We start from the raw sequence: 24,261 nt of genomic DNA, 5'->3' as shown, positions 1-24,261 counted from the left end.
AATTGATTCTATCATGTTGATCTTGGGTCTCCATAACAAATGAAGGTCCACAAAGTAGTCTGAAGAAGTGACACTCAAAAAGTAAGATACCCCCCCTTTGCCAAGGGTTCTATCTTCTGTCCTCCATTAATCATGAACCAAAGTAAACACTGTAGAGTAACGCTTCACCATTCCATATCACAATAACCAGGTCATGGTCGGTGGCTTTCTACGGCTAAGGTCCAGGAAGTCTGTCCTGTTATTTACTTGGAATTAGAGTACTCGGTTCTTTCTCCTTCATCTTTCCACCATCAAAGCGGATGGAATTTTATTACCATCTGCTTGTGGTGGAAATAGAAAGATTCCTTCAAAGGCTACTTCTTCTGGCCTTCACAGTGTTCCTCTGAAGTTCATACCAGTCCAGAACTCGACTGCTTCAGTTATTCCATAGGCCTTACTGTTTCATATGGTTCAACATGCAGTTTACCCTAACTGACCCATAGATGTTGGTCCTTATTGTCCTCTCTTCAGATTCCTTCTCACCTTGAGTTCTTCGTCGGTTCTTAACCTTGCTTTATTCTCTCTTATTCTTCCTTTCAATCTCCAGAAACTCCTAGAGCTTTTCTTTTCTGTTGATGTAGTTCCTCATGTTCTTCCCTTTTGAACTCTCCACCTCTAAACGACTCTCGTATCCTCTATAACGACTTAACTGTTTCTTCCCCTTTCTCCCAGTCACCCGTGCCCTTCTGCTTCTGTGTCATTGTTATCTGGCAGCCAGAATACTATTGACCAACCCCTCCTTGTTTGCTTGCGTCTCTCCTATACTCATATCTATGACACAAAGTTGGTTTACTCTGTAACCATAACCAGCCCTTATTAACCCTTCTACTGCCGGAGGAGCCTCTGATAACATTCCGGCCTTCTGCTAGTTAACGGCCTGGATCAATGAGCAATAAATTGGTTAGGATAAGTTTCCCCTTGATTTCCCGCTAAAAGACTGGACAGAAGGAGTAGGCAATTAGTGTGCAACAATTAATCCTCATTCTACTTATTTAACTGTATTTATTAATCACCTTCGCTGGCTTTCAGAGCAACGACCTTGAGTGCGACAGATTTGGCACAAAGGCGGGTGAATAATTGGGCTTGTAGCATGCCGGAGAAGATCAAGGTTACCCTATAAATTGGGGGAGAGGCTTTCGTGTCTCATTGGAAGACGGATTAACGTATACTTTGGTTGCATGTTGTTCGCAGATAAGTCGAGATCACAAGCGTCTCTGTAGAACATTTGGGCTTTTTAGTGGAGTTGTTTGTGAAACCCTGGTGTTTTATTGGGGGGAAAAAAGACACTTTGAAGGTTTAGATGCGGCACAAAAATATCTCTCCTGTTTTCCCAAATAGCCTTTTTGTTTGCCCTTTCATCTCCATCACTTGCATCTTCTTGCTTCTCTATGGGCTTCTCTGTATCGTGGGGGCACTGAAGTTCTGAGCACATTTAAAGGGGGGCCAGGAATTCTCCCGCTTTTAATGATGTTTAGGTCATGGCAATGTCAGAATGTTTTATGTGAATAAATAGGCTCTACTGAACGACACTGTCCAGGCTTTAGAGCTTGTTGAACTACAGCATTCAGTCTTATGGGGGCAGGGAGTTGTAGTTCAGCTGTAGAGTATCTTTTACTACTGAGAGATGTGATTATATTGCGTTCCATAGACAATTGTCATATGTAAAGCCTGGGGCACTGCAAGGCCGCCCAGCAATCAATATGGCAGCTTCAGACTATGACTATGAGCAAACTTAGGGGCTGTTCCTGCTGAATTGTGCTTAGTACAGGGAATACCTATGCTGCCATAGTTTTATGGGATCTCTCTGTACAGACTATGAGCAAACTTAGGGGACTGTTCCTGCTGAATTGTGCTTAGTACAGGGGAATACCTATGCTGCCATAGTTTTATGGGATCTCTCTGTACAGACTATGAGCAAACTTAGGGGGTTGTTCCTGCTGAATTGTGCTTAGTACAGGGAATACCTATGCTGCCATAGTTTTATGGGATCTCTCTGTACAGACTATGAGCAAACTTAGGGGTTGTTCCTGCTGAATAGTGCTTAGTACAGGGAATACCTATGCTGCCATAGTTTTATGGGATCTCTCTGTACAGACTATGAGGAAACTTAGGGGCTGTTCCTGCTGAATTGTGCTTAGTACAGGGGAATACCTATGCTGCCATAGTTTTATGGGATCTCTCTGTACAGACTATGTACAGAGAGAATGAACATTTATATTATTCAGTATCTTGTGGGGGAAGCAATTGTCGGTGCAGGGGGGGCTCATGGCAGAGAACAATACATGGGACTCAAGGGGTGGAGGTTGCAGGGAGTTGTGGATTTATTTAGAATGATTGGGCTGTGGATTTGTCTAAGGGATTTATACATTGAGCCCCTGTTAATTATGGGCTGGTTCTTCCACCCTTGGGGTCCAGGAGATTAAAGGGGTGGTTCACCTTTAAAGTAACTTTTAGTATGTTATAGAACGACAAATTCTAAGCAACTTTTCAATTCGTTTTCATTATTTAATTTTTATAGTTTTATAGTTATTGGTCTTTTTCTTCTGATTATTTGCAGCTTTTAAATGGGCGTCGCTGTCCCCATCTAAAAAAACGAATGCTCTGCAAGGCTACAAATGTATAGTTATTGCTACTTTTTATTACTGATCCTTCTATTCAGACTCTCTCCTATTTATATTCCAGTCTCTCATTCAAATCACTGCATGGTTGCTAGGGGAATTCGGGCCCTAGTTACCAGATTGCTTAAAATGCAAATTGACGAGCTACTGAATAAAAAGCTAAATAACTCAAAAACCTTCAATAATAAAAAGTGAAAACAAATTGCAAATCATCTCAAAATATCCCACTCTATGTCAAACTAAAAGTTACCTCAAAGGTTAACCACCCCTTTAATAGTTAGGGCAACATTGAGAGTAGATTTGTAGTAACAATAAGAACTTACCCTGGAGCTGTAGAATCCTCTGCACCTAAACAGCAGCTCCTGTCGCCCTCCCTTTATTTCTGTGTATTTAGGGTCTCTGTCCTACGCTGATCTTGCCACAACTATCAAGAAGTCAGTGGGGTATTACATTTACCTTTTAGAGACCCTCTGCTTCAGTGTTTGACTAACAAGCTGCTCAGACTCACTTTCTGTAAGTGGATTTATTCCCATGTATCTGCCCTGCCCTGAGAGGGAACCATTGCTCACGGAGGAATCTAATGTCCCTGCTTATTGGCTATTTTCCAGGCCTTCTCTTTGCACAGTGGTGAGTTTGGCATTTTGGGCAGTACCTTATAGAACTGTGAGTATCACACCGTCCCATGAGTACGGGACATTTATTCAAATGGAAGAAAAGAAGGAAGCTCTGTATAAACAAACTTCCCTAAACTGCAGCCTTTGTTAGGCTATGAGATAAGAAATAATGTGTTACACAGGGACTACATACAGGGGTTAGGACATTGTTTTGTTGAAATCTCAATATGAATATACAGGACAGACCCCTCATGGAGCATGAGAAGCATTTCTAGGTATAACCCAACTGTTGATGCTCATTAAGGAATTGGGTGCAGGGTTTTCACCCCTTGATAAATATGCCCCATTGTCCTTAGCGCTCATCATTTCCCTGAACTGCTGGAGCATCAGCTGGTCGGCCAATGTCCTGACAGCTTTCTCTGCCACGAAGTTGATTGCCAATAGACTCGTCATCCTTCCTGGGCTAATTGCACTCTCTGCAGGTTAGTCAAGACTCCTCCCATAAGAGGACACATAATGATTCCATATATGCTCATCAGCTTCCTTGCCAGGAGTGACCTCATCATTGTTTGATCATAAATCTTCATCAACTTTAATGATGTCATCACCTGCCCTCTTTGGCAAGACCCAGGCAGGAATCTCCTTCCTTTCCAGTTATGATGTCATCAATTTGTTCCATTGGGCGGGGCTACAAACACCACTGGCTGCCATGATTGGGTAGATGCAGCTCCTCATCATTATGGGTCATGGAATAATACATTTGCCCCTCTGTTATTTCATTCTTTGCAAAATGAACGAGGCTGCTCTGATGTTCTTCTGCTTAGGAAAGATGTGAGAAAAGGAATCTGAGGTAGAAATAGGGCCCCTTAGCCAAGACAGGGCCAACAAAACCACTGAATGATCAATAGCCAAAGGCAGAAAATATAAATGAGAAGAGAACAGGACAGCTGGAATCCATATGGAGATGGGCTTATATAAGGAGCCAACGGGCAACGACAGTCTCCAGCCACTTCTTATACGTCATTATTATATTTGGCTGACGTTCAAATTGCCTGTGGGTTTGTTCAAGTGGGCGTGTCTCACTCAGAGGGTGGGAGTGGTTAACTGTACTTTTTGGTAAGATATTTAGTATATAAGGAGGGGGGGAAACATCTAATCTCCGGGATCTGATTGGTCACAGCCATGAAGGGGACTCTGTGTTAGTGGCATTGGCCGGAGCCTGGGCTGCACCTCAAGGTAACGTTGTTCTTCACAGTAACCTGTACAGGTGATACTTGTAGCTGAGCCTCAGCAGCTCTAACCCTCCTATTGTAACTCTAACCTATGAAATAATATGGAACGGATCCACTGTCTTTTGCTTCGTAAATCTCTGATCAATTTAGGCACAATCTTATATATGGGTTTATATATAAATATATAGGTTTTGGTTGTCATGCCTATAGTAACAGTGGGATAATAGTCTCTGGGAAGGGAGTGTGACTGTGGGATAGCAGGTATAGTAGGGAGAGATGGTGCCTATAGTAACACTGGATAATATTCTCTGGGAACGGAGTGTGACTGTGGGACAGCAGGTATAGTAGGGAGAGATGGTGCCTATAGCAACAGTGGATAATAGTCTCTGAGAAGGGAGTGTGACTGTGGGATAGCAGGTATAGTAGGGAGAGATGGTGCCTATAGTAACAGTGGATAATAGTCTCTGGGAAGGGAGTGTGACTGTGGGATAGCAGAGTACTGTATGAGGGGAGAGTACAGTTTGAGTGGAGAGTGCAGTACAAGGGGAGAGTACTGTATGAGGAAAGAGTACAGATGAGTTGAGGGTACAGATGATGGGAGAGAACTGTATGAGGGGAGAGTGCAGTACGAGGGGAGAGTACTGTGTATTAAGTGTAGGATATTGTGTGTTTACCTTGTGTGCGAGAATTCAAATGCCAACGTCAAGGCTGGTGGTTTAAAATCAGACCTGGCAACCCTGCCTGATGCGTTGAGGGGAGAGTATTGTATGATGGAAGAGTACAGATGAGGGGAGAGTAATGTATGATGGAAGAGTACAGATGAGGGGAGAGTAATGTATGATGGAAGAGTACAGATGAGGGGAGAGTAATGTATGATGGAAGAGTACAGATGAGGGGAGAGTAATGTATGATGGAAGAGTACAGATGAGGGGAGAGTACTGAATGAGCGAAGAGTATTGTATGAGGGGAGAGTATTATATGATGGAAGAGTATTGTATGAGGGGAGAGTACAGTTTGAGGGGAGAGTACTCGACCCCCTTAAGCTAATGCAGCATAAAGAGGAATCACACAAATAAAAACTTGTTGTCCTTAATGGAAAGCAATCAGGTGAGAGCAAAAGAGGGTTAGAGATAGGGCTGCTGAGAGAGAAGTGGGTACTTATGGCCTCCCACTGAGAGGGCATTGCTGTCAGGAGCACCTGATGGCTCACCGCTCCTCTACAGCGCCGCGTCCAAGATGGCGACACCCATAGCCACCACGTGGACAACGACATCAGCCTAGTGACGCCGGCGTGCAGACGTGTCGCTCCTGGTGCCAAAATTCTAAATCAAACGACGGAGAGGTGACGGGTTCAATGCCCGATTGTAGGATTTGGTTACTTCATTCCTGGCTGTTCCTATTTTCCTATATTTCTACCCCAGGGTGGAGGCCCTGCAGGGTGTTGGGTACCCCCCAAATAAGCAGCAAACCTGTAGGTTATAGGAAGGACTTTCAGATGCAGGTTGGGGGTCTGAGGGTTTGCAGGTCAAGTTGTGGATCTTGAAAAACGGCTTCTTCAGGGGCATAGGTGCTGGTTGCGTCTCAATTACCGGTTTAAATAGAGGTCCTGTACTTTGCGCATAGTGCGCTTCTCAATATGAAAATTACTTTCGAGAATGGAGGTCTGACAGATTCAAGTGCTATGCCCCAGAGTAAAGAGAGAGGGAAAAGGAATAGGGGATAGTGAAACAGAAAAAGGGAAGAATATAAAGAGCAGAGGTCCTTCTAGTCTGTTGGAGTTTGTAAGTAAAGGGAGAGGTACTAGTAGTGTCTCCATAAAGAAGGTTACGCCCATTACAAGTCATGTCTCCCTATGGGGCACCTCTTATACTCCGTATTTCAGGGAGGGAGAGCAGCCTCTTATGTCCACTGCGTTAAGCTCAACAATTGATGGCAGGTAATTGTAAAATCTTCTTTTAGGATGTGTCTCCTCAACCGGAAAGGTCCTCTATTCCCAAACGCCACATCAGGAGTGATAGGTGGTATGAATGTATGAGGGGGGCTTAAATACCTAAACTTGTCAGGGTTATGCTCGTATAAGCTCTTTGTATTCATCTGTTTCTTTAAAATTGAGCCAATTAATCCACTTTTGAGATTATCGTTGTGTGTCTTGTGTGGTTGATGTTTTATAACTTTCAAATCGCTCGATTTCAGAAATTTTGTTTAGCCAATCAGTGATTAAAGGAGCTGTAGTTTGTTTCCATTTTTGAGGTATTAACGCCTTTGCCATATCTAACATAATTGGTACTAATGACTTCCGATACACTTGTATCGGTTTAGAAGTCTGGTGCAGGAGTAGGTGTAGGGGTGAATTAGGTATCTCCACCTCTGTAACCACTTTAATAATTTCTCTAACTTGAATCCAAAAATCAGATAGTATCGGGCATCCCCAGAAGATAAGCGATAAGGTACCTTGTGCCGTGTTACATCTCCAACATGTGGAGATAATGTGTTATAAATTTTGGCTAATTTTACCGGTGTCCTGTACCATTTACTTAATATTTTGTAATTCAGTTCTTGTATTTTACAACATCATGAAGTTGAGTGTATTAGTGTAACCATTTTCTGCCATTCTTCTTCCTCTACTGTAAGACCTAATTCTTCTTCCCACTTAAGTTTGAAGATATGATTTGGTGAAGTTTTAGTATTCAATATGCTTTTATATATATGAGAAATCGTTCTACGTGGAGGGTCTTTTGATGTCCATAGTAGTTCTATCGCAGTGGGGGGGGGTTTAGTGGTGGATTGTAAGTGCTGTATAATGATAAAATGTTTAATTTGATTGAATCGGAAATTATCGCAAAGGAATGGGTTTCATATTGGGAAATAAAAGGTCCCATGTGGAGACAGTTGAGCCTGAAAGGAAGGATAAACATGTTGTGGAGCACTTTTCCCCAATAAAAGCACTTTGCAGTCATAGCTACTGCATTGGATTTGTCCTGCTTTCTATTATAATACTGACTGTATTAATTTGGGTGTGGACACAGGACACCTTGCAGGAGAATCCACCTACATATACTAAGGGTGAGCTACAGCCTATTTATAATTGATTGAAAGGAAGGAGTAAACCCCCTGGTACAACTTTAGTGGCCAGTGGTGGAAAGGTCGTAGATGTAATCCAGGTGGGAGTGAGTTGTTGCCAAAAATTGGAGTAAATCGTGATGGTGTGCCCACCCACTTTCCGGATTTAGTTAGGTTATCCCATGTGTGCAGGGTATACATCAACTTTGTGTCTGTTTTGTCTAGGAGAAGTCTGTCTTTGGGTGATAGCCACTGAAGTGCCCATAAAGGCGTTTGCGTTGATTCCTGTTCAATGCAAACCCATAGATTGTGGGGTCCGTAAAATGCCCAGTCTACGCAGCGATTAATCTGTGCCGCTTTGAGACAGGAATCCCAGTCTGGGAGACCTATGCCTGCATTTGATTTCATTGCTATTAGCTTCGAGGTCGCTATTCTGGGATTTTTACGGTTCCAAATGTATTGTACTATCAGCCTCCAAAGATTTGGAAGAATTTGTTTAGGTGGAGGATATGGGATAGTTTGGAACAAGTATAAAAATCTTTTAAGATTTTGGCTATGTTTATTCTTCCAAACCATGAAAATGAGGGTTTTTCCCATTGCTTTAAATCATGCCGTACTTTGTCATATAGGTCTTCATAATTCGACTTTACGGTTTGGACAAATTGATCTTAAAATTACTAAGCCGGTTGCATTGATTGAATTCTGCCAGTAGGTTAGGTAAAGAGACCTGTGGGTGGCTGAGGAAAAACAATAGATCGTTCGCATGTGCAGCTGTTTTATGTGTTTTACCTCCCGCTTCTATTCCCTTAATATCCGGATTGTGCCTGATCCGATTAAGAAAGCTTTCGATCGAAATTGCAAATAGAAGGGGCGACAGAGGACATCCCTGGCGTGTACCGTTACGGATCTGAAAAGGGTTAGACAGGGTTCCGTTTACCTTCAACCTAGCTGAGGGTGCCGTGTATAGTGTTGAGATTCAAATGAGCATTTTGGGACCTATTCCTGTTGCTTTGAGTGATTCTATAAGAAAATTCCAATTGACCCTGTAGAAAGCCTTCTCGGCGTCCGTTGATAAAAGCATCAGCGGTATCTTTTGTTTTTGAGAATGGTGCATAAGGGCAAACAACCTGTTGGTATTATATCTTGTTTCACGACCAGGTATAAAACCAGCTTGTTCTGGATTAATAAGAGTTTGGAGGAGACCCCGGATCCTTTGCGCTACAACTTTAGAATATAATTTAAGATCTACATTCAGTAGAGAAATAGGTCTGTAACCCCCTGGATCTTGTGGGTCCTTACATTTTTTATGTATAAGTGAAATATGAGCTTCGAGGGCTTCTTTGGGGATTGGTTTCTCTGAGTTTATAGAGTTGGCTGCTGCTGTAAGGTGAGGGGTCAAGAGATCTCCAAATTCCTGATAGTAGGCAATGGTGAAACCATCAGGACCCGGAGCCTTTCCCATTTTAGCCTCTTTAATGGCCAGCAAGAATTCCGCTTTGGACAAAGGGGCATCTAATTCTTGTGACTGTTCTTGTGTTACTTTGCCCAAGCCAGCCTCTGTTAAATATGAACGTATTTTGTCCTGAAATTGCGTAATTTGCCGTCCAGAAAGCTTGGTAACTGTGTTCTGTCGTTCGTTAATTCAGTAAGTATTGTATGAGTACTAGACTTTTTGTGTTGGGCTTGTACGTTGTGTATCTTGGTAATGCTTGAGTTTTTTCTGCTTTTCTTTTAGCACCTAGTTTGATGAGTTCACCCCCAATAACGATTTTATGCACTTGCCAGATTATCCAGGGGTCCATATCTTCAGTTGTATTATTTTAGAAATAGACACGTAATACTTTAACCACTTCTTGTTTTAGATTTGGGTCTTTAATAAGGGAGTCACATCGAAGCTCTTTCAGGAGTTTGAGGGAGATTAAGAGTACACAGTACTGGTGCATGATCTGATCACGATATAATATTGATTATAGCTTTTTCTATCAGAGCAATGTCTTTGTGTGTGATGAATATGTAATCTAACCTGCTATAGACATTATGCGGGTGTGAGAAGTATGTGTAATCTTTCTCGGATGGATTCAATAATCTCCAAGAGTCAATCAGGGCTGTGTCTGTAAGTAAAGTTTTAGCTGTAGTCAGGGTTTTGCGAAAAAGGCTCGATAGACCTGTTGAGGAATCAAGCTTGGGTTCAAGTGCGATATTAAAGTCGCCTCCTATTACCAAGGTGCCTTCCCCAAACTCATTTAGTACTGAGATGAAGTCTTTTAATGCTGGTAGTTGTTCTGTAGGAGGGAGATATACTGAGGCTATAGTGTATTTGAGATTGTTGATATGACCTTTTAATAACACAAGGGGGTCCGCTCGCACATCAAGTGGGGAGAATCCCAGGGTATCCGAAACCAAAATCGATGTACCCCTTTTTTTAGTGGGGTAGAGTTTACTTGTGTGTAACGTGGAGAAACCCTTTGAACCGTCATTTTGGTACTTGTCCCCTTTTAAAATGCGTTTCCTGGAACATGTAATGTGAACATGTAAGCGTTTCATATCCTGGCTAAGTCTGTGGCGTTTGTAAGGGGTGTTTAGACCTTTCACATTGAGGGTACATATGTTTTACCTTAGCCATCAGGAAATAGGGGTGGATGAGGTCTGGTACCTCCAACTCGTGCTCCATATGTGGATGGAATAATTGGCGTGAGTAGTTGGCTAGAAGGAGAAAGTGAAAAGAAAGTCAGAACATAAATACTTTTCATATTGTAAGAGATATTACAAAGTGGTATGAAAGAAAAACAGCCAGTTCCCGTACGTGTAAGATCATACGGTCTTAACTTCCTGGCTGCCCACTAAAGGGGGTTGTAGGTGGTGGGACCAAAAAGAGGTCTGTCCCGGCTTGTGCTTGATTTTTTATAGTGAAACACCAAATAAGAATTGAGTGCGTCCATCCTTAAAGTAAAAATAACTAGTAACAAAATAACTATAAAACAGAGTGAGTATAATTAATGGAAGTAGAACTCAAGTTATTATTGACCACTTGCCTTTCAATTAAAGGATGAGGAAATGGGGTTCTTCATAAAGGTAGGAAAGATATAGATAACTGGGTTTATACAGTGAATGGAGGCAGGGGGTAGTGGTTATTATTAGGTATTACGAGGTAGTAGAAATACAGTAGGTGTAGGCTTTTATTTATTTGTATCTACTTCCCAGGTACCAGTCTAAGAAATCTATAGGATACCCCGCCAGCCTCCTCTCTGCAACTACAAGGTTTCTTTAATAGCAATTGTACTGAATGCTTTTGGGCCCTTGTCCCTGTATAATTCTGCATTTTTCAAACTTATATTCAGGATAAGCACCCTGATGAAACTCAACTAAAAAAAAACCCTGCCTTAAAGGAAGTAAACAAGAATACAAAAGGTATACTTATAAATGGTAAAAGGAGAACTGTAGAGGTTATATGGAGAAAGTCCATTAAAGCTACATCCGTCTTCAAGTCTTCTAAAACCGGTGCTTGTGCTGTTGGTAGGTGTATTGTTTTAGCTACGGTGCGGTATGTCCCCCACAGAGGATCAAACGCCTCCTGTTCCATTTATCTACAATAGCTATCGGTACTTTGCAGCTGTTCTTATGAGCTACGATGTGGGTTTTCTATACGTGTATCGTGCTGATGGATCTTTATTCCTGTATTGTTCAGAGTAGGTGTAAAGAGTGCTCCAGGGCCCATAACTATACGAGCTGGGCTGTCAGCTCCAACATATAAACGATGCTGAATGCTCCAAGGGGCTTGCAACTGCGCCATTGACCACCCCACGTTTGCTGTTAACTCAAATAGGCCGTCGGATAGTATTGAGTCTGTAAGGAACAGTTCGTATGTATAAAATCCAATAGTTTGTGCCGATATATCTGGTCATTCGGTTAAGGTGCCTTGTCCAGCACACAGAGTGCGGTTTCAAATATCCCGGTTCTTTGGGGTCGATTCTATGGGGAGAATCTTTGAGCAGTTGTGGGTAAATCAGATGTGCGTTATAAGCTGGATAAAAACTTAAAATTATGTACACAGCATATGAAAATCCCTGGGTCTCTCTGATCTATATCTCTGGGGTTCTAGGGTTCTATGTACCCTGTCTAGCTCCAGAGGGTCAGTAGTTGCTTTGTCCAATATAGTATTAAATATGACACATACCGTGGATCGAAGTTCTGTTTGTGGAACCGACTCTGGTATACCCCGAATGCGGAGGTTGTTCCTCCTGCCTCTGTTATCGAGGTCTTCCATATGTTTGTGCTGCGAATAGACAAAGCGATGGTGATTGTTAACTCGATCGATGAGAACGTTGCATTTGGATTCGGCCGTTTCCATCCTAGAGTCGAGTTGTGATTGTGCATCTCCCATAGCCTGTAAGTCAGCTCTAATTTCCGCTAAATCTGCTTTGTGGGCTTCATGAATTGTTTGCGCCACTGCATTAAGGTCGGCTTTAGTCGGTAGATTGGCTAGAATAGTGCGTATGTCCATTGATAGAGATGCTGAGCTGAACCCTGAGGCCGTAGATCCTGCCGGGCTTGGGCTGCGTCTCGCTGCTTCAGCCATCTTGGATTCCTCCTGTAAAGGCCCCGTGTTTGGAGCGTCTGTCCAGGTATCTGGTCATGTCGTTTCGACCACTGTGACTGGATGCTGAGGTGGTCGACGGTGGTTTCTTGCCACTTTTGCCCATTTCAGGATGTTAGAAGTTGTGTGAATGGTGTAGTTAGAGTATACGAGCCGGGAGCTGACTCTACACGCGTCTGCTCAGCACCACATCACGCCACGCCCGTTTCTTTTATTTCTAACATCGCCAACATGTTCCATAATTCTCCGTCGGAATTCTCTGGTCGTCTTACCTATATATGACATACCACATTGGCATCACATCATATATATGACGCCTTGTGTTTTGCAGTTAATGAATTTATCTATACGGTGTTGTACGTTATCCACTTTTCTGGTGAATTCAGTTGTTTTGCAAATAAATGGGCATGTTACACAGTTACCACATTTGTAGCAGCCTTTTAGTCTGTTGGTAAGTCACGTGCCCATTGTGGGGTTCACATAGTGGCTTTGTGTAAGGCGATCACGGAGATTTCTGCTCCGTCTAAATGTTATAAGTGGTTTGTCACCTACTACTTTATTAAGCTCAGCGTCCTGTTGAAGAATGTGCCAGTGTTTACCTACTATGTGTCTTATATCTTTATGTTCTTTACTAAAGTCCCCAGTGAGTCGAATGCCTTTAGAGCTGATGTTACTTGGTTGTGCACATTTGTTTTTACCCGTAAGAAGTAGATTTCGATCAGTATCCAATGACCTCTTATAGGCTGTTTTAAGTGAATTGTGACTATATCCACGTTCTTTCAAGCGCCAGTATAATTTTTTGGCCGCTATTTTGAATTTGTCAGTTGTACTACACAATCTTCTTACTCTTAGGTACTGCCCTACTGGAATCCCTTGAATGGTATTTTTGGGGTGTTGGCTCTGTGCATGGAGCAGACTATTGGTGGCTGTTTCCTTTCTATATACAGAGGTCGCTATGTTATTGTTATTTGTAGGATCTGGAAATATTCGAATATCTCAAAAGTTAACAGTGTTGCTGTTGATTTGTGCTGTTACCTTCAAATGAATGGGATTAATATTAAGTTTATCCACAAATTGGAAGAACTTTAGGCTTGTGCTTGTCCATATTAATACTATGTGGTGTATGTAGCGCAGCCAAAGTGGTAAGTACTGAGTCTATTCAGCCAGATCCTCTCCAAACACCATATTGCTCTCCCACCAGCCCAGGGAAATGTTGGCATAAGAGGGGGCGCATGTACTGCCCATTGCGGTTCCCCTTAATTGGTGGAAATATTTACTGTGAAAGGTGAAGTAATTGTGGGTTAACACAAATTCCAGTAGCTCAACTACGAAATTGTTATGTTCAATGAATTGTAGTCTTCGTTGCATGAGAGTGTCTTGGACAGCAGTCAGGCCAAATGTGTGTGGAATGCTGGTGTACAGTGATTCCGTGTACTACCTGGGTTATCAACCTTAAGCAACTCTATCATTCCTTTGTACCCCCCAAATAAGCAGCGAACCTGTAGGTTGTAGGAAGGACTTTCAGATGCAGGTTGGGGGTCTGAGGGTTTGCAGGTCAAGTTGTGGATCTTACCAAGTTTTATTCCTTTAAAAATGTTTTTTTTTCTGCCTAGCCCTCTTCTGATGACGTCACTTCCCATTTCCAGCAACGGCACTTCCTGCTTTATGGTGGTCAGCGTGTCGCGGATCAGTTTGCAGATCAGGCAGTTGCGGGTCAGGTAGGTAAAAATGTGGGTGTGGGTGCGGGTACTCTACCGTAAGGTGGGGCCTTCATATTAAAGTGCTGGTTCACCTTCAAGTTAACGTTTAGTATGTTATAGAACAAACAATTCTAAGCAACTTTTCAATTGGTTTTCATTATTTAGCTTTTTAAAGTTTTTTTATTTGCCTTTTCTGATGCTTGTTTTTCTGATGCTTGTTTTTAGATGGGGTCACTGACCCCATCTAAAAACAAATGCTCAGTAAGGCTACAAATTTATTTTTATTGCTACTTTTTATTACTCCTCTTTCTATCCAGGCCTCTCCTATTCATATTCCAGTCTCTTAATCAAATTAATGCGTGGTTGCTAGGGTAATTTGGATCCTAGCAACCAGATTGTGGTAATTGCAAACTGGAGAGCTGCTGAATAAAAAGCTAAATGACTCTAAAACCATAAATAATAAAAAGTAAAAACCAATATATCATACTAAAAGTTAACTTAAAGGGGTTGTTCACTTTTGAGTTAACGTTTAGTATGATGTTGAGAGGGATATTCTGAGATAATTTGCAGTTGATTTTCATTTTTTATTTGTGATTTTTGAGTTATTTAGCTTTTTATTCAGCAGCTCTTCAGTTTGCAGTTTCCAAAATCTGGTTGCTAGGGTCCAAATTACCCTAGCAACCATTGGCTTATTTGAATAAGAGACTTTGATATGAATAGGGGAGAGGCCTGAATTGAAAGAGGAGTAAAAAAAGAGCAATAATAGATCATTTGTAGCTTTACGGAGCATTTGTTTTTAGATGAGGTCAGTGTCCCCCATTTGAAAAAGAATTAGAAAATAAAGTATGTATTAATAATAACAAAAACCAATAAAAAGTAAATAATGAAGACCAATTGAAAAGTTGTGTAGAATTGGCCATTCTATAAAATACTAAAAGTTAACTGAAAGGTGAACCACCTCTTTAAAGGTGAACAGCCCATTTAATGGACAAGTCGATAACCAGGTGATTGTGCCGTTGGCATGAACTACCCACTGACCTTGTCATGCCCAGGACCCAGGGCAGCTGCCCCCATTTTCCGACTCCCCAAGGAAAGCTCTGCTCCCTGGAGTCCCTGCTCATGGAACCCAACCCAAGCCTACGTAAGGGACACCTGGGTGCACAACATGGATTGGTTCATGGCCCCCTGGCCAAGGGACAATAGGTTTCAATATTGGGTTACTGGAGGGGATCTACCCAATAACACCCATAGTATTATTTTACTTTCCTTTATCCCACCCCAAATCCTACTTCAGATTAAGCAGACATGCACCCCTTACACTGGGCTTGGGCAGTACCAGCTACAAATATGTCCTGTCCAATTTGTGCCCCCCTAGAACTGCTGCTGCCAAAATGGCCCTGTAATGTGTATGTTAGATAAGTGCAAGGAGATTCTCATGGCTAATCCCTTGTAAGTATCATTAAGCTTAGGCTGCCTATGTTGTAGTGCCAGGGGCAGTGTCGGACTGGGCCAACAGGACACCGGGAAAAATCGAGTGGGCCTCAGATCCGCACCTTTTTCCTGCAGTGACTGCCTGACGAAGGGCAAAAACAGTTCCGCACCTTCTTCCCCCAGTCCGACCCTGGCCAGGGGTGCAATGCCACTCAATCACAGCCGCTCCTCCATTAGGGCTTACGAGGCCCCTTTGTTGGGATAACAGGAGGGCGAGGGAACTTTTTAAAGGATTAGTCTATCTGCCCTGATCTTTTTTAAAGGACAGAATATTCAAATTGGTAAAAAAAAAATATAACCGTTTCCTAATCTGTTACCCCAATGGAGCATCCAAGTGTTGGAGAGCTGATTGGTGCCATTTTCCCTGTGCTCCCAGGCAGGGCAGTCCTAAGAGTCTGAGTACCCCAGGGTAGAGCCCTGCAGGGTGTTGGGAACCCCCCAAAAAAGCAGCGAACCTGTAGGTTGTAGGAAGGACTTTCAGATGCAGGTTGGGGGTCTGAGGGTTTGCAGGTCAAGTTGTGGATCTTAGCAAGTTTTATTCCTTTAAAAGTTTTTTAAAAAGTTTTTTTTCTGCCTAGCCCACTAATGATGATGTCACTTCCCGTTTCCAGCAACGGCACTTCCTGCTTTATGGTGGTCAGTGTGTTTGGCGGATCAGTTTGCAGATCAGGCAGTTGCGGGTCAGGTAGGTAAAAATGTGGGTGTGGGTTACAGGTCCGGGTTTCAAAAATTGTTTCCGCGCAGGACTCTACCCCAGGGTGGGGCCACTATATTAAACAGGTGGTTCACCTTTAAGTTAACGTTTAGTATTTTATAGAATGGCCGATTCGAAGCAACTTTTCAATTGGCCTTCATATTTTTTTTTTCAATATATTTGTTTTATTTTTCAGACTCTTTCCAGCTTTCAAATGGGGGGCCACTGACCCCATCTAAAACCAATGCTCTGTAAGGCTACACATTTATTGTTATTGCGTCTTTCTATAACTCTATTCAGGCCACTCCTATTCATATTCCGGTCTATTAATGCATGGTTGCTAGGGTAATTTGGACCCTAGCAACCAGATGTCTGAAATTTCAAACTGGAGAGCTGGTGACTAAAAAGCTAAATAACCCAAAAACCATAAATAATAAAATATGAAAACCAATTGCAAATTGTCTTAGAATATCCCTCTCTGCATCATACTAACAGTTAATTTAAAGCTGAACAACCCCTTTAATAGACAAGTGAATAACCAGTTGATTCGCATGAACTTACGAGAGGTTATCTCAGTTCCACTTACAACTCTTAGGGCCCCAGGCCACCAATGTTTTTAACTCTTAGGGCCCCAGGACACCAATGTTTTTAATTCTTAGGGCCCCAGACCACCAATGTTTTTAACTCTTAGGGCCCCAGATCACCAATGTTTTTAACTCTTAGGGCCCCAGGCCACCAATGTTTTTAACTCTTAGGGCACCAGGCCACCAATGTTTTTAACTCTTAGGGCCCCAGGCCTCCAATGTTTTTAACTCTTAGGGCCCCAGGCCACCAATGTTTTTAACTCTTAGGGCACCAGGCCACCAATGTTTTTAACTCTTAGGGCCCCAGGCCACCAATGTTTTTAACTCTTAGGGCACCAGGCCACCAATGTTTTTAACTCTTAGGGCCCCAGGCCACCAATGTTTTTAACTCAATCGCTTTAGCAGGAACCCCCCGCCTCATAACCTGGAGAAAGTGGTACCCAAAAAACAAATCCAGTTTAGTCATTGGCCAATATCAAGCTCCTTCATATACTAAATGTCTGGTATAGTGACAATAGGCTGGTGGGAAGTGGATGGAATTCCAGTGTTAAGAAAAGGGCCTTGGACTTGAATGGAAATGCTGTTACATTGTGGCCTATGGAGTAAAGCAATATTCTAGTTCCCTCCAATCATTAGAGATCAGTATGTGTCCCTATGTCTTTCAGCCCCGTCATGTACATATTAATCAATTAACCCTGCAGAGATATTAACCAATTCCCTTCTTCAACTAAACCCCTGTATCAGCACCACCACCCAGTTTTACCCTCACACAACCGCTCAGTCATCTTTAGTAGAACGAGGCACAGGAGCCCCTCACTCAATATTCACCATAGGGATTAAAGAAAAACACAGAGACATATTTATGGAGAAACCTGGCGGTGAGCACAGGATTTATTACAATTAATAGGCAATTTATATTTGGGCCTCCCTAACAGTGGATGATCCAGAGGAAGGAGAAAAACCCTAGAGTGCTATGGGGGCCAATCTGCACTGAAGGTAAAAATTCCTTCCTGACTCCTAGAAACGGCAGTCGGTTCTACACCCTGGATCATGGCTAGACCCCCTACCTATACACCCCCACCTCCTATTCACCCCTCACCTATACACCCCCCCTCAACCTTCTCCTATACACAACCCCCTACTCTCCCTCCTGTACATAACCCCCTACTCTCCCTCCTGTACACAACCCCCTACTCTCCCTCCTGTACATAACCCCCACTCTCCCTCCTATACACAACCCCCTACTCTCCCTCCTATACACAACCCCCTACTCTCCCTCCTATACACAACCCCCTACTCTCCCGCCTATACACAACCCCCTTCTCTCCCTCCTGTACATAATCCCCCACTCTCCCTCCTGTACACAACCCCCTTCTCTCCCTCCTGTACATAACCCCCTACACACAACCCCCTACTCTCCCTTCTGTTTATAACCCCCTACTCTCCCTCCTATACACAACCCCCTACTCTCCCTCCTATGCACAACCCCCTACTCTCCCTCCTGTGCACAACCCCCTACTCTCCCTCCTGTACACAACCCCCTACTCTCCCTCCTATACACAACCCCCTTCCTTCCCTCCTGTACACAACCCCCACTCTCCCTCCAATACACAACCCCCTACTCTCCCTCCTTTACACAACCCCCATTCTCCCTCCTGTAAATAACCCCCACTCTCCCTCCTGTATACAACCCCCTACTCTCCCTCCTATACACAGCCCCCTACTCTCCCTCCTGTAAATAACCCCCACTCTCCCTCCTATACACAACCCCCTAATCTCCCTCCTGTACATAACCCCCCACTCTCCCTCCTGTACATAATCCCCTACTATCCCTCCTGTACACAACCCCCACTCTCCCTCCTGTACACAACCCCACTCTCCCTCCTGTACACAACCCCCTACTCTCCCTCCTGTACATAACCCCCCACTCTCCCTCCTGTACACAACCTCCTAATCTCCCTTCTGTACATAACCCCCTACTCTCCATCCTTCACAGAACCCCCTAATCTCCATCCTTCACAGAACCCCCTAATCTCTCTCCTGTACATAACCCCCACTCTCCCTCCTGTACACAACCCCCTACTCTCCCTCCTGTAAATAACCCCCTACTCTCCCTCCTGTACATAACCCCCTACTCTCCCTCCTGTACACAACCCCCACTCTCCCTCCTGTACATAACAGACAGACACACACAGACATACGCTCTCGGGATAGGTAGGTTGGAAGGAAAGGATTTAGGCCGTGGTGGAGGGTCGGCGGCAGCAGGTGAGTCTTTGGGTGGAATGCTGAAAAGAAAAGATTTAGAAAATGTTAAGACAAACACTTGTTTCTTTATGATATTAAAGGCTCAGTGTTGCTTTAAGAGCGCACTATTTGTTGGGCCTGTGGGGACTGTTTGGGTCTCTCTACACATGGAATGCCAGGGCCTCTTATGAATCTCAGGATTCGTACGATTTTCCGAACGTGTGTGGCGTGTGCCGACATCTTTCGTCCGGCGGAGCCCACGGCACATTGTAATCGGATTGTTCGGCCATACGCCCGAACAATCAGATTGCCCCCGATATAGCCATGTTTGTTAATGGCATATCGGGGAAAGATCCACTTGTTTGACGATGTGGCCAAACGATATGGCCACCTTTACACCCTAAAGGCAGCCAAACATTGGTCTATGGGGTGCGCCCTCAAAGTGATCAGCCTGCGGGCTCAACAGACAGGGTGTATGACTTCCTTTCTATTGTTCTGATTGAAAATGCTCAGAAGAGCAGGAAGTAAAGTGGAGCTGCATTGGACAACATGAGGTATCTCTAGAAGAAGGGTAATTGTCAGTAAATTGATACATTACCCAAACCCTACGGAGCCTCTTCATTATGGCCTTCCTGACCCGTTTTCGGAGCGTCGGCCTTTCTACCACCGGAGGATCTTCGATGGTCTCTTCCACCTCAGGAGCTTGTTCTTTAGCTGCTTCCTCTTCATTCTCCTCCTCCGGTGTAGGAGCTGGTTCTTCCCTAGGGGCTCCCTCTTCTCTCTCCTCCGCAGCAGCAGGAGCTTGTTGTTCTCCTGGAGCTCCGTCTTCCTTCTCTTCCTCCGCTGCAGGAGCTGGTTGATTCCTAGGGGCTCCCTCCTCTCTCTCCTCCTCCTCAGCAGGAGCTTGCTCTTGTCCAGGGGCTCCCTCTTCTCTCTCCTCCTCTGCCGCTGCAGGAGCTTGATGTTCTTCTTGAGCTCCATCCTCCTTCACCTCCTCTGCTGCCGGAGCTCTCTCTTCTCTCTCTGCAGCAGGAGCTTGCTGTTGTCCAAGAGCTCCCTCTTCTCTCTCCTCGTCTGCTGCAGGAGCTGGTTGTTTCCCAGGGGCTCCCTCTTCTCTCTCCTTCTCCTCTGCTACAGGAGCTGTTTTTTCCTCAGAGGCTTCCTCTTCTCTCTCCTCCTTCACTGCAGGAGCTGGTTGTTCTCCTGGAGCTCCGTCTTCCTTCTCTTCCTCCACTGCAGGAGCTGGTTGTTCTCCATCAGTCCCCTCTTCCTTCTCCTCCTCGGCTGCAGGAGCTTGCTGTTCTCCAGGAGCTCCCTCTTCTCTCTCTGCAGCAGGAGCTGGTTTTTTTTCAGGAGCTCCCTCTGCTTTCTCCTCCTCCGGTGCAGGAGCTTGTTGTTCCCCTGAGGCTCCCTCGTCTCTCTCCTCCTCCGCAGCAGGAGCTTGTTCTTCTACAGGAGCTCCGTCTTCTCTCTCCTCCACTGCAGGAGCTCCTTCGTCCTCTCCCTCAGCTGCAGGACTTGCCTTTTGTTCCTCACTAGGTTTGGAGGGAAATAAATGTCATTGTCATTATTGTAAAGTGGCAGTAAGTGTAATTGAAAGTATTTAGTGCAAAATACATACCCAGCAGCCTCCTGCAGCTTCTGCTCCCTCTCCCAGAGCGTCATGGCAAGCTGGTGAAGGTGCCATTGGATAGTCTGCGGGTGCAGGGGAGGCACAAGGATAGGAGCAAAGGGGAAAGAAAGGAGACAGTTATGATTATGTCTGTATATGTGCTGCTAATAGTACCTTTATACGCTGAGGGCAGTGAGGGTGTGGGATTCCCATGTGATGGGGGAACTTACATTCTGCAGCCGCAGATACTCGAAATGCTGCCCCCATCTCCAGTGTTCCGATGATGCTTCCTGTGGAAGGAGAGAGTCAATGTTAATAATAGAATTATTATAGAGACACCCAGTGAATAATAACCTCTCCTATAATAATAATAATAATAGTGACACTTACAGGAGGCAGCAACTCCTCACTGTAGAGGGCGACACACTCCCTCTCGAGCACTTCCTGTAACATAAAGAAAGTAGTAGTGTTACACAAGAGCTGGCAATCTAATATCATTTATTCTCTATTTATCTAGACATCTGTTGTGCATTACATACCAGATAATCGATCATCACCCAGTACTCGTAAATGTTGTCTCTGTGCGTCGTCCTCGGGTCGATGTAATAGAGAAGAAGAAAGTCCTCTCTGAAAAAGAAAAATATCACTGAGCGTTAATAAAAACATTTTCCAGCCTTATTGCCCTTGCACTTACCCCTGGGGCAATAGCAAATGATTCCCAACATGTAATAAGAGCATTTATGTTTTACTTACAGGACGACGTTCTTGCCGAAGTGGACCCGGTAGTGATGTTCTGCGGGAAAAACACATTTATGTTAAATACTGAGCTAAAGGGGGAAAGGAATTCACATATAATAAAATGTAGGAACTGATAAATAAAATAGGATTTTACCGTAATAAGAGGCAAGGGCCTTAAAGTCGGTGTCTTCCGCCCTGAAGTCCTCCAGGACGACGTACAGCGTCTGTAAGTGAAAGGAAAGAGCATTAGGGACAGAATACTAAATGGCTCTAAATGCTGCTCACAGTCAGTCTGAATCTGAGGAGAATAGAGACAGAAAAGGGTTTGGGGTTTCTATCGGGCAAACATTCCAGGAATAAGGTGATTTTATTCTGAAAAAAGGAAATAAATATAGTGGTTGTTTTTCCTGGATGTCAGTTCTACCCGCACAGAGGCAAATGGTATGGCAGCTCCCACCTGTATGTATAAAAGGAAGCAGTGCAGACAGACAGACAGACAGCTGCTTAAGGAGAGCTTATATAGAAGAGTGAAAGGGAAACAGCAGTTCAGATGAGAGAGGATTTATTTTACACTGAGGCATTACCAGGAGAGATGTCTTGATCGTTATCTCCTCCATCGTCGACACCTAAAGGGACAAATGGACACAATCAGGCAAAATGAAGTCACGGTTACAGGGTTTGTTCACCTTTAAATAAACGTTTAGTATGATATAGAGAGTGATATTCTGAGACAATTTGCACTTGGGTTTCATTTTTTATAATTTGTGGTTTTTTTGCATTATTTAGCTTTTTATTCAGCAGCTATAAAACAACTTATTGAAGACCAATTGAAAAGTTGCTAAGATTTAGCCATCCTATAACATACTAACAGTAAACTTAAAGGCAATTATTTCCTTCTGTATATTCCCCTATTTGTATTATTAATGCTGCTGATAGCGATGGATTGGCTTCTTATAAATCCCATATACAGTAACCGTATGGGCTCATATGCACAAAGCCACGTGGGACCCCCCTCAAGTGAATTTAGGGCAGATTTGCTGAAGAAGAAATCATGTGCTGAATCAGTTGAATTTGCAAGATTTACCTCTTCAAGAAGATTCTCCGATGTTAAAAAAATAGGGGGCGGCCCAAGGCCGGGGCACCCCAAGGGGGTCTCCCTAAGGAACCCCTGGCTCTCTCTTACACTGTTCAGATGAAGATGGATGTGACTGAACAATGGAGAAGCCAAAAATAAACCCAGGTGTTATCAGGCAGGTGTAACAGCAAAATCACAGTCCAAAAAAAGCAGGAAAAGCTCTGTAGCAATCTGTATAGAAAAGAGAATAAAAAGGCAAGTTAATGAATTTAGCGCTTAATATTTCCTATATAATACAGAGGAAGGCAGATCTATTGTCCCCTAAACTTGAGCTTTGTCAGGTCCTGGTCCCTTTTTTTTTTATTGTAGTAAAAGTTATTTGTCAAATAACCCCAGAGAGAATATACACTTAACCCAGAGCCAACCAACGGACTAAACCAACTGTCAAATCCCTATGGGTAAAGTCACCTCTCTTCTATGGGACCTGCTGTATGTCCCTCCCACTCATTTACTATCACCCCCCTACTGTCCCCATGGCACGTGCCTCTGCTTCCCACCCCTAGTTCCAGACTGGGGGGCACCAACTATCCCTTTTTTCATAAATATAAGGGAAATTTGGCAAAAAAAAGGCTCAGAGGGAATATACACTTAACCCAGAGCCAACCAACGGATTAAACCAACTGTCAAATCCCCATGGAGAAATTATCTCTCTTCTATGGGACCTGCTGTATGTCCCTCCCACTCATTTATTATCACCCCCTACTGTCCCCATGGCACGTGCCCCTGCTGCTCACCCCTAGTTACAGACTGGGGGGCACCAACTATCCATTTTTTCATAAATATAAGGGAAATTTGCCAAAAAAAGGCTGAGGGAATATACACTTAACCCAGAGCCAACCAACGGACTAAACCAACTGTCAAATCCCTATGGGTAAAGTCACCTCTCTTATATAGGAACTGCTGTATGTCCCTCCCACCCTCCCACCAGATACCAGGGGCAGAGGGGCAAATCTCTAAGGAGCCTGTCAGTGCTGGGAACACAAATGAAGCAGCTTATGGTGAGGTACAGGGGCCCCCAAATGTTCCCTTCATTAATAAATGTGAATATTTGCTGACAGTCCTGTATAACTGACAAATCCTGGTCTGTGTCTCCCAACCAGCACTAAGATTAAAGGCTCCTCCCAAGCACATTTTAGGGGGAAATTCACTAAAATCAGTGAGAGGTGCAACACCCACTAGTCTGGGGGGAAAACATTGCCCAAATTCCTGCCTCTTTTTGCTCTAAAATAAAGTTTTTTGACAAGAAGTCTCCCAGAGGGAAAGTCCACTTACCTCTCACCAGAGGGCCAACCAACGGACTGAACCAACTGTCACATCCCCAGGGTGAAGTCACCTCTGTTCCTTGCTCTTAAAGGGCAAGTGTCCCCTTTTGATGAGTGAGGTTTATATGGCATTTATTTCTAATTAGATGTGCAGTACATACACAGCCTATTAATTACACTGAGTATTGCTTTGTATGTGTGGCCTATTGAGTCTGTTGGATCCATTCATTCATCAGCCAGGGTTCCAATCAGTGCTGCTGCTGTTGTTCATAGCACACAAATTATATATACATATAATACACAAAAGCCATGAATATCTTGTAAATTATATCCTTATAAACGGTGAGTAGTGATGTCATCAGTTATAAACGGTGAGTAGTGATGTAATTTCTGTCACATGACTCACTAAAATTTGTGTATTATAATTAATAAAGTACCCCCAGTTGTAAAATATGAGGATATTACAAGTTACCTCGGAGTTCCATGACCTGTATAAAAACCTGTTTTTATATGGTCATGAAACTCCTCGGTAACTTATAATATCCTTATATTTTACAAGAGGGGGTACTTTATTCACTATATATCCAGCACCCGTAGCGGCTATATCCTCTTTGTTTATTAAACTCCCACCAATCCAACTATAA

General features: G+C 43.6%; 2 protein-coding genes across 7 annotated transcripts in view; both read right to left on the bottom strand.

The window, feature by feature from the left end:
* LOC121400994 (WD repeat-containing protein 91-like) overlaps positions 1-24,261 on the bottom strand; it is a 1,149,255-nt gene that overhangs the window by 398,217 nt on the left and 726,777 nt on the right. The gene's annotated exons all lie outside the window — the stretch shown is intronic.
* The window catches only part of LOC121401205 (fibrous sheath CABYR-binding protein-like), a 37,512-nt gene continuing 31,981 nt past the window's right edge, over positions 18,731-24,261 (bottom strand). The window contains exons 5-9 of the mRNA XM_041585539.1: positions 20,873-20,926; positions 20,713-20,772; positions 20,492-20,565; positions 19,469-20,405; positions 18,731-18,911 (exon numbers count right to left, since the gene is read on the bottom strand). Coding sequence (XP_041441473.1) covers positions 18,861-18,911; positions 19,469-20,405; positions 20,492-20,565; positions 20,713-20,772; positions 20,873-20,926 — 1,176 coding nt within the window. The 3' untranslated portion in view covers positions 18,731-18,860. The remainder of the gene's footprint in view (positions 18,912-19,468; positions 20,406-20,491; positions 20,566-20,712; positions 20,773-20,872; positions 20,927-24,261) is intronic.

This window comes from Xenopus laevis, chromosome 3L (assembly GCF_017654675.1).
Source record: "Xenopus laevis strain J_2021 chromosome 3L, Xenopus_laevis_v10.1, whole genome shotgun sequence".
Taxonomy (NCBI): Eukaryota; Metazoa; Chordata; class Amphibia; order Anura; family Pipidae; genus Xenopus; species Xenopus laevis.
This window is presented reverse-complemented; position numbering and strand designations above follow the sequence as displayed.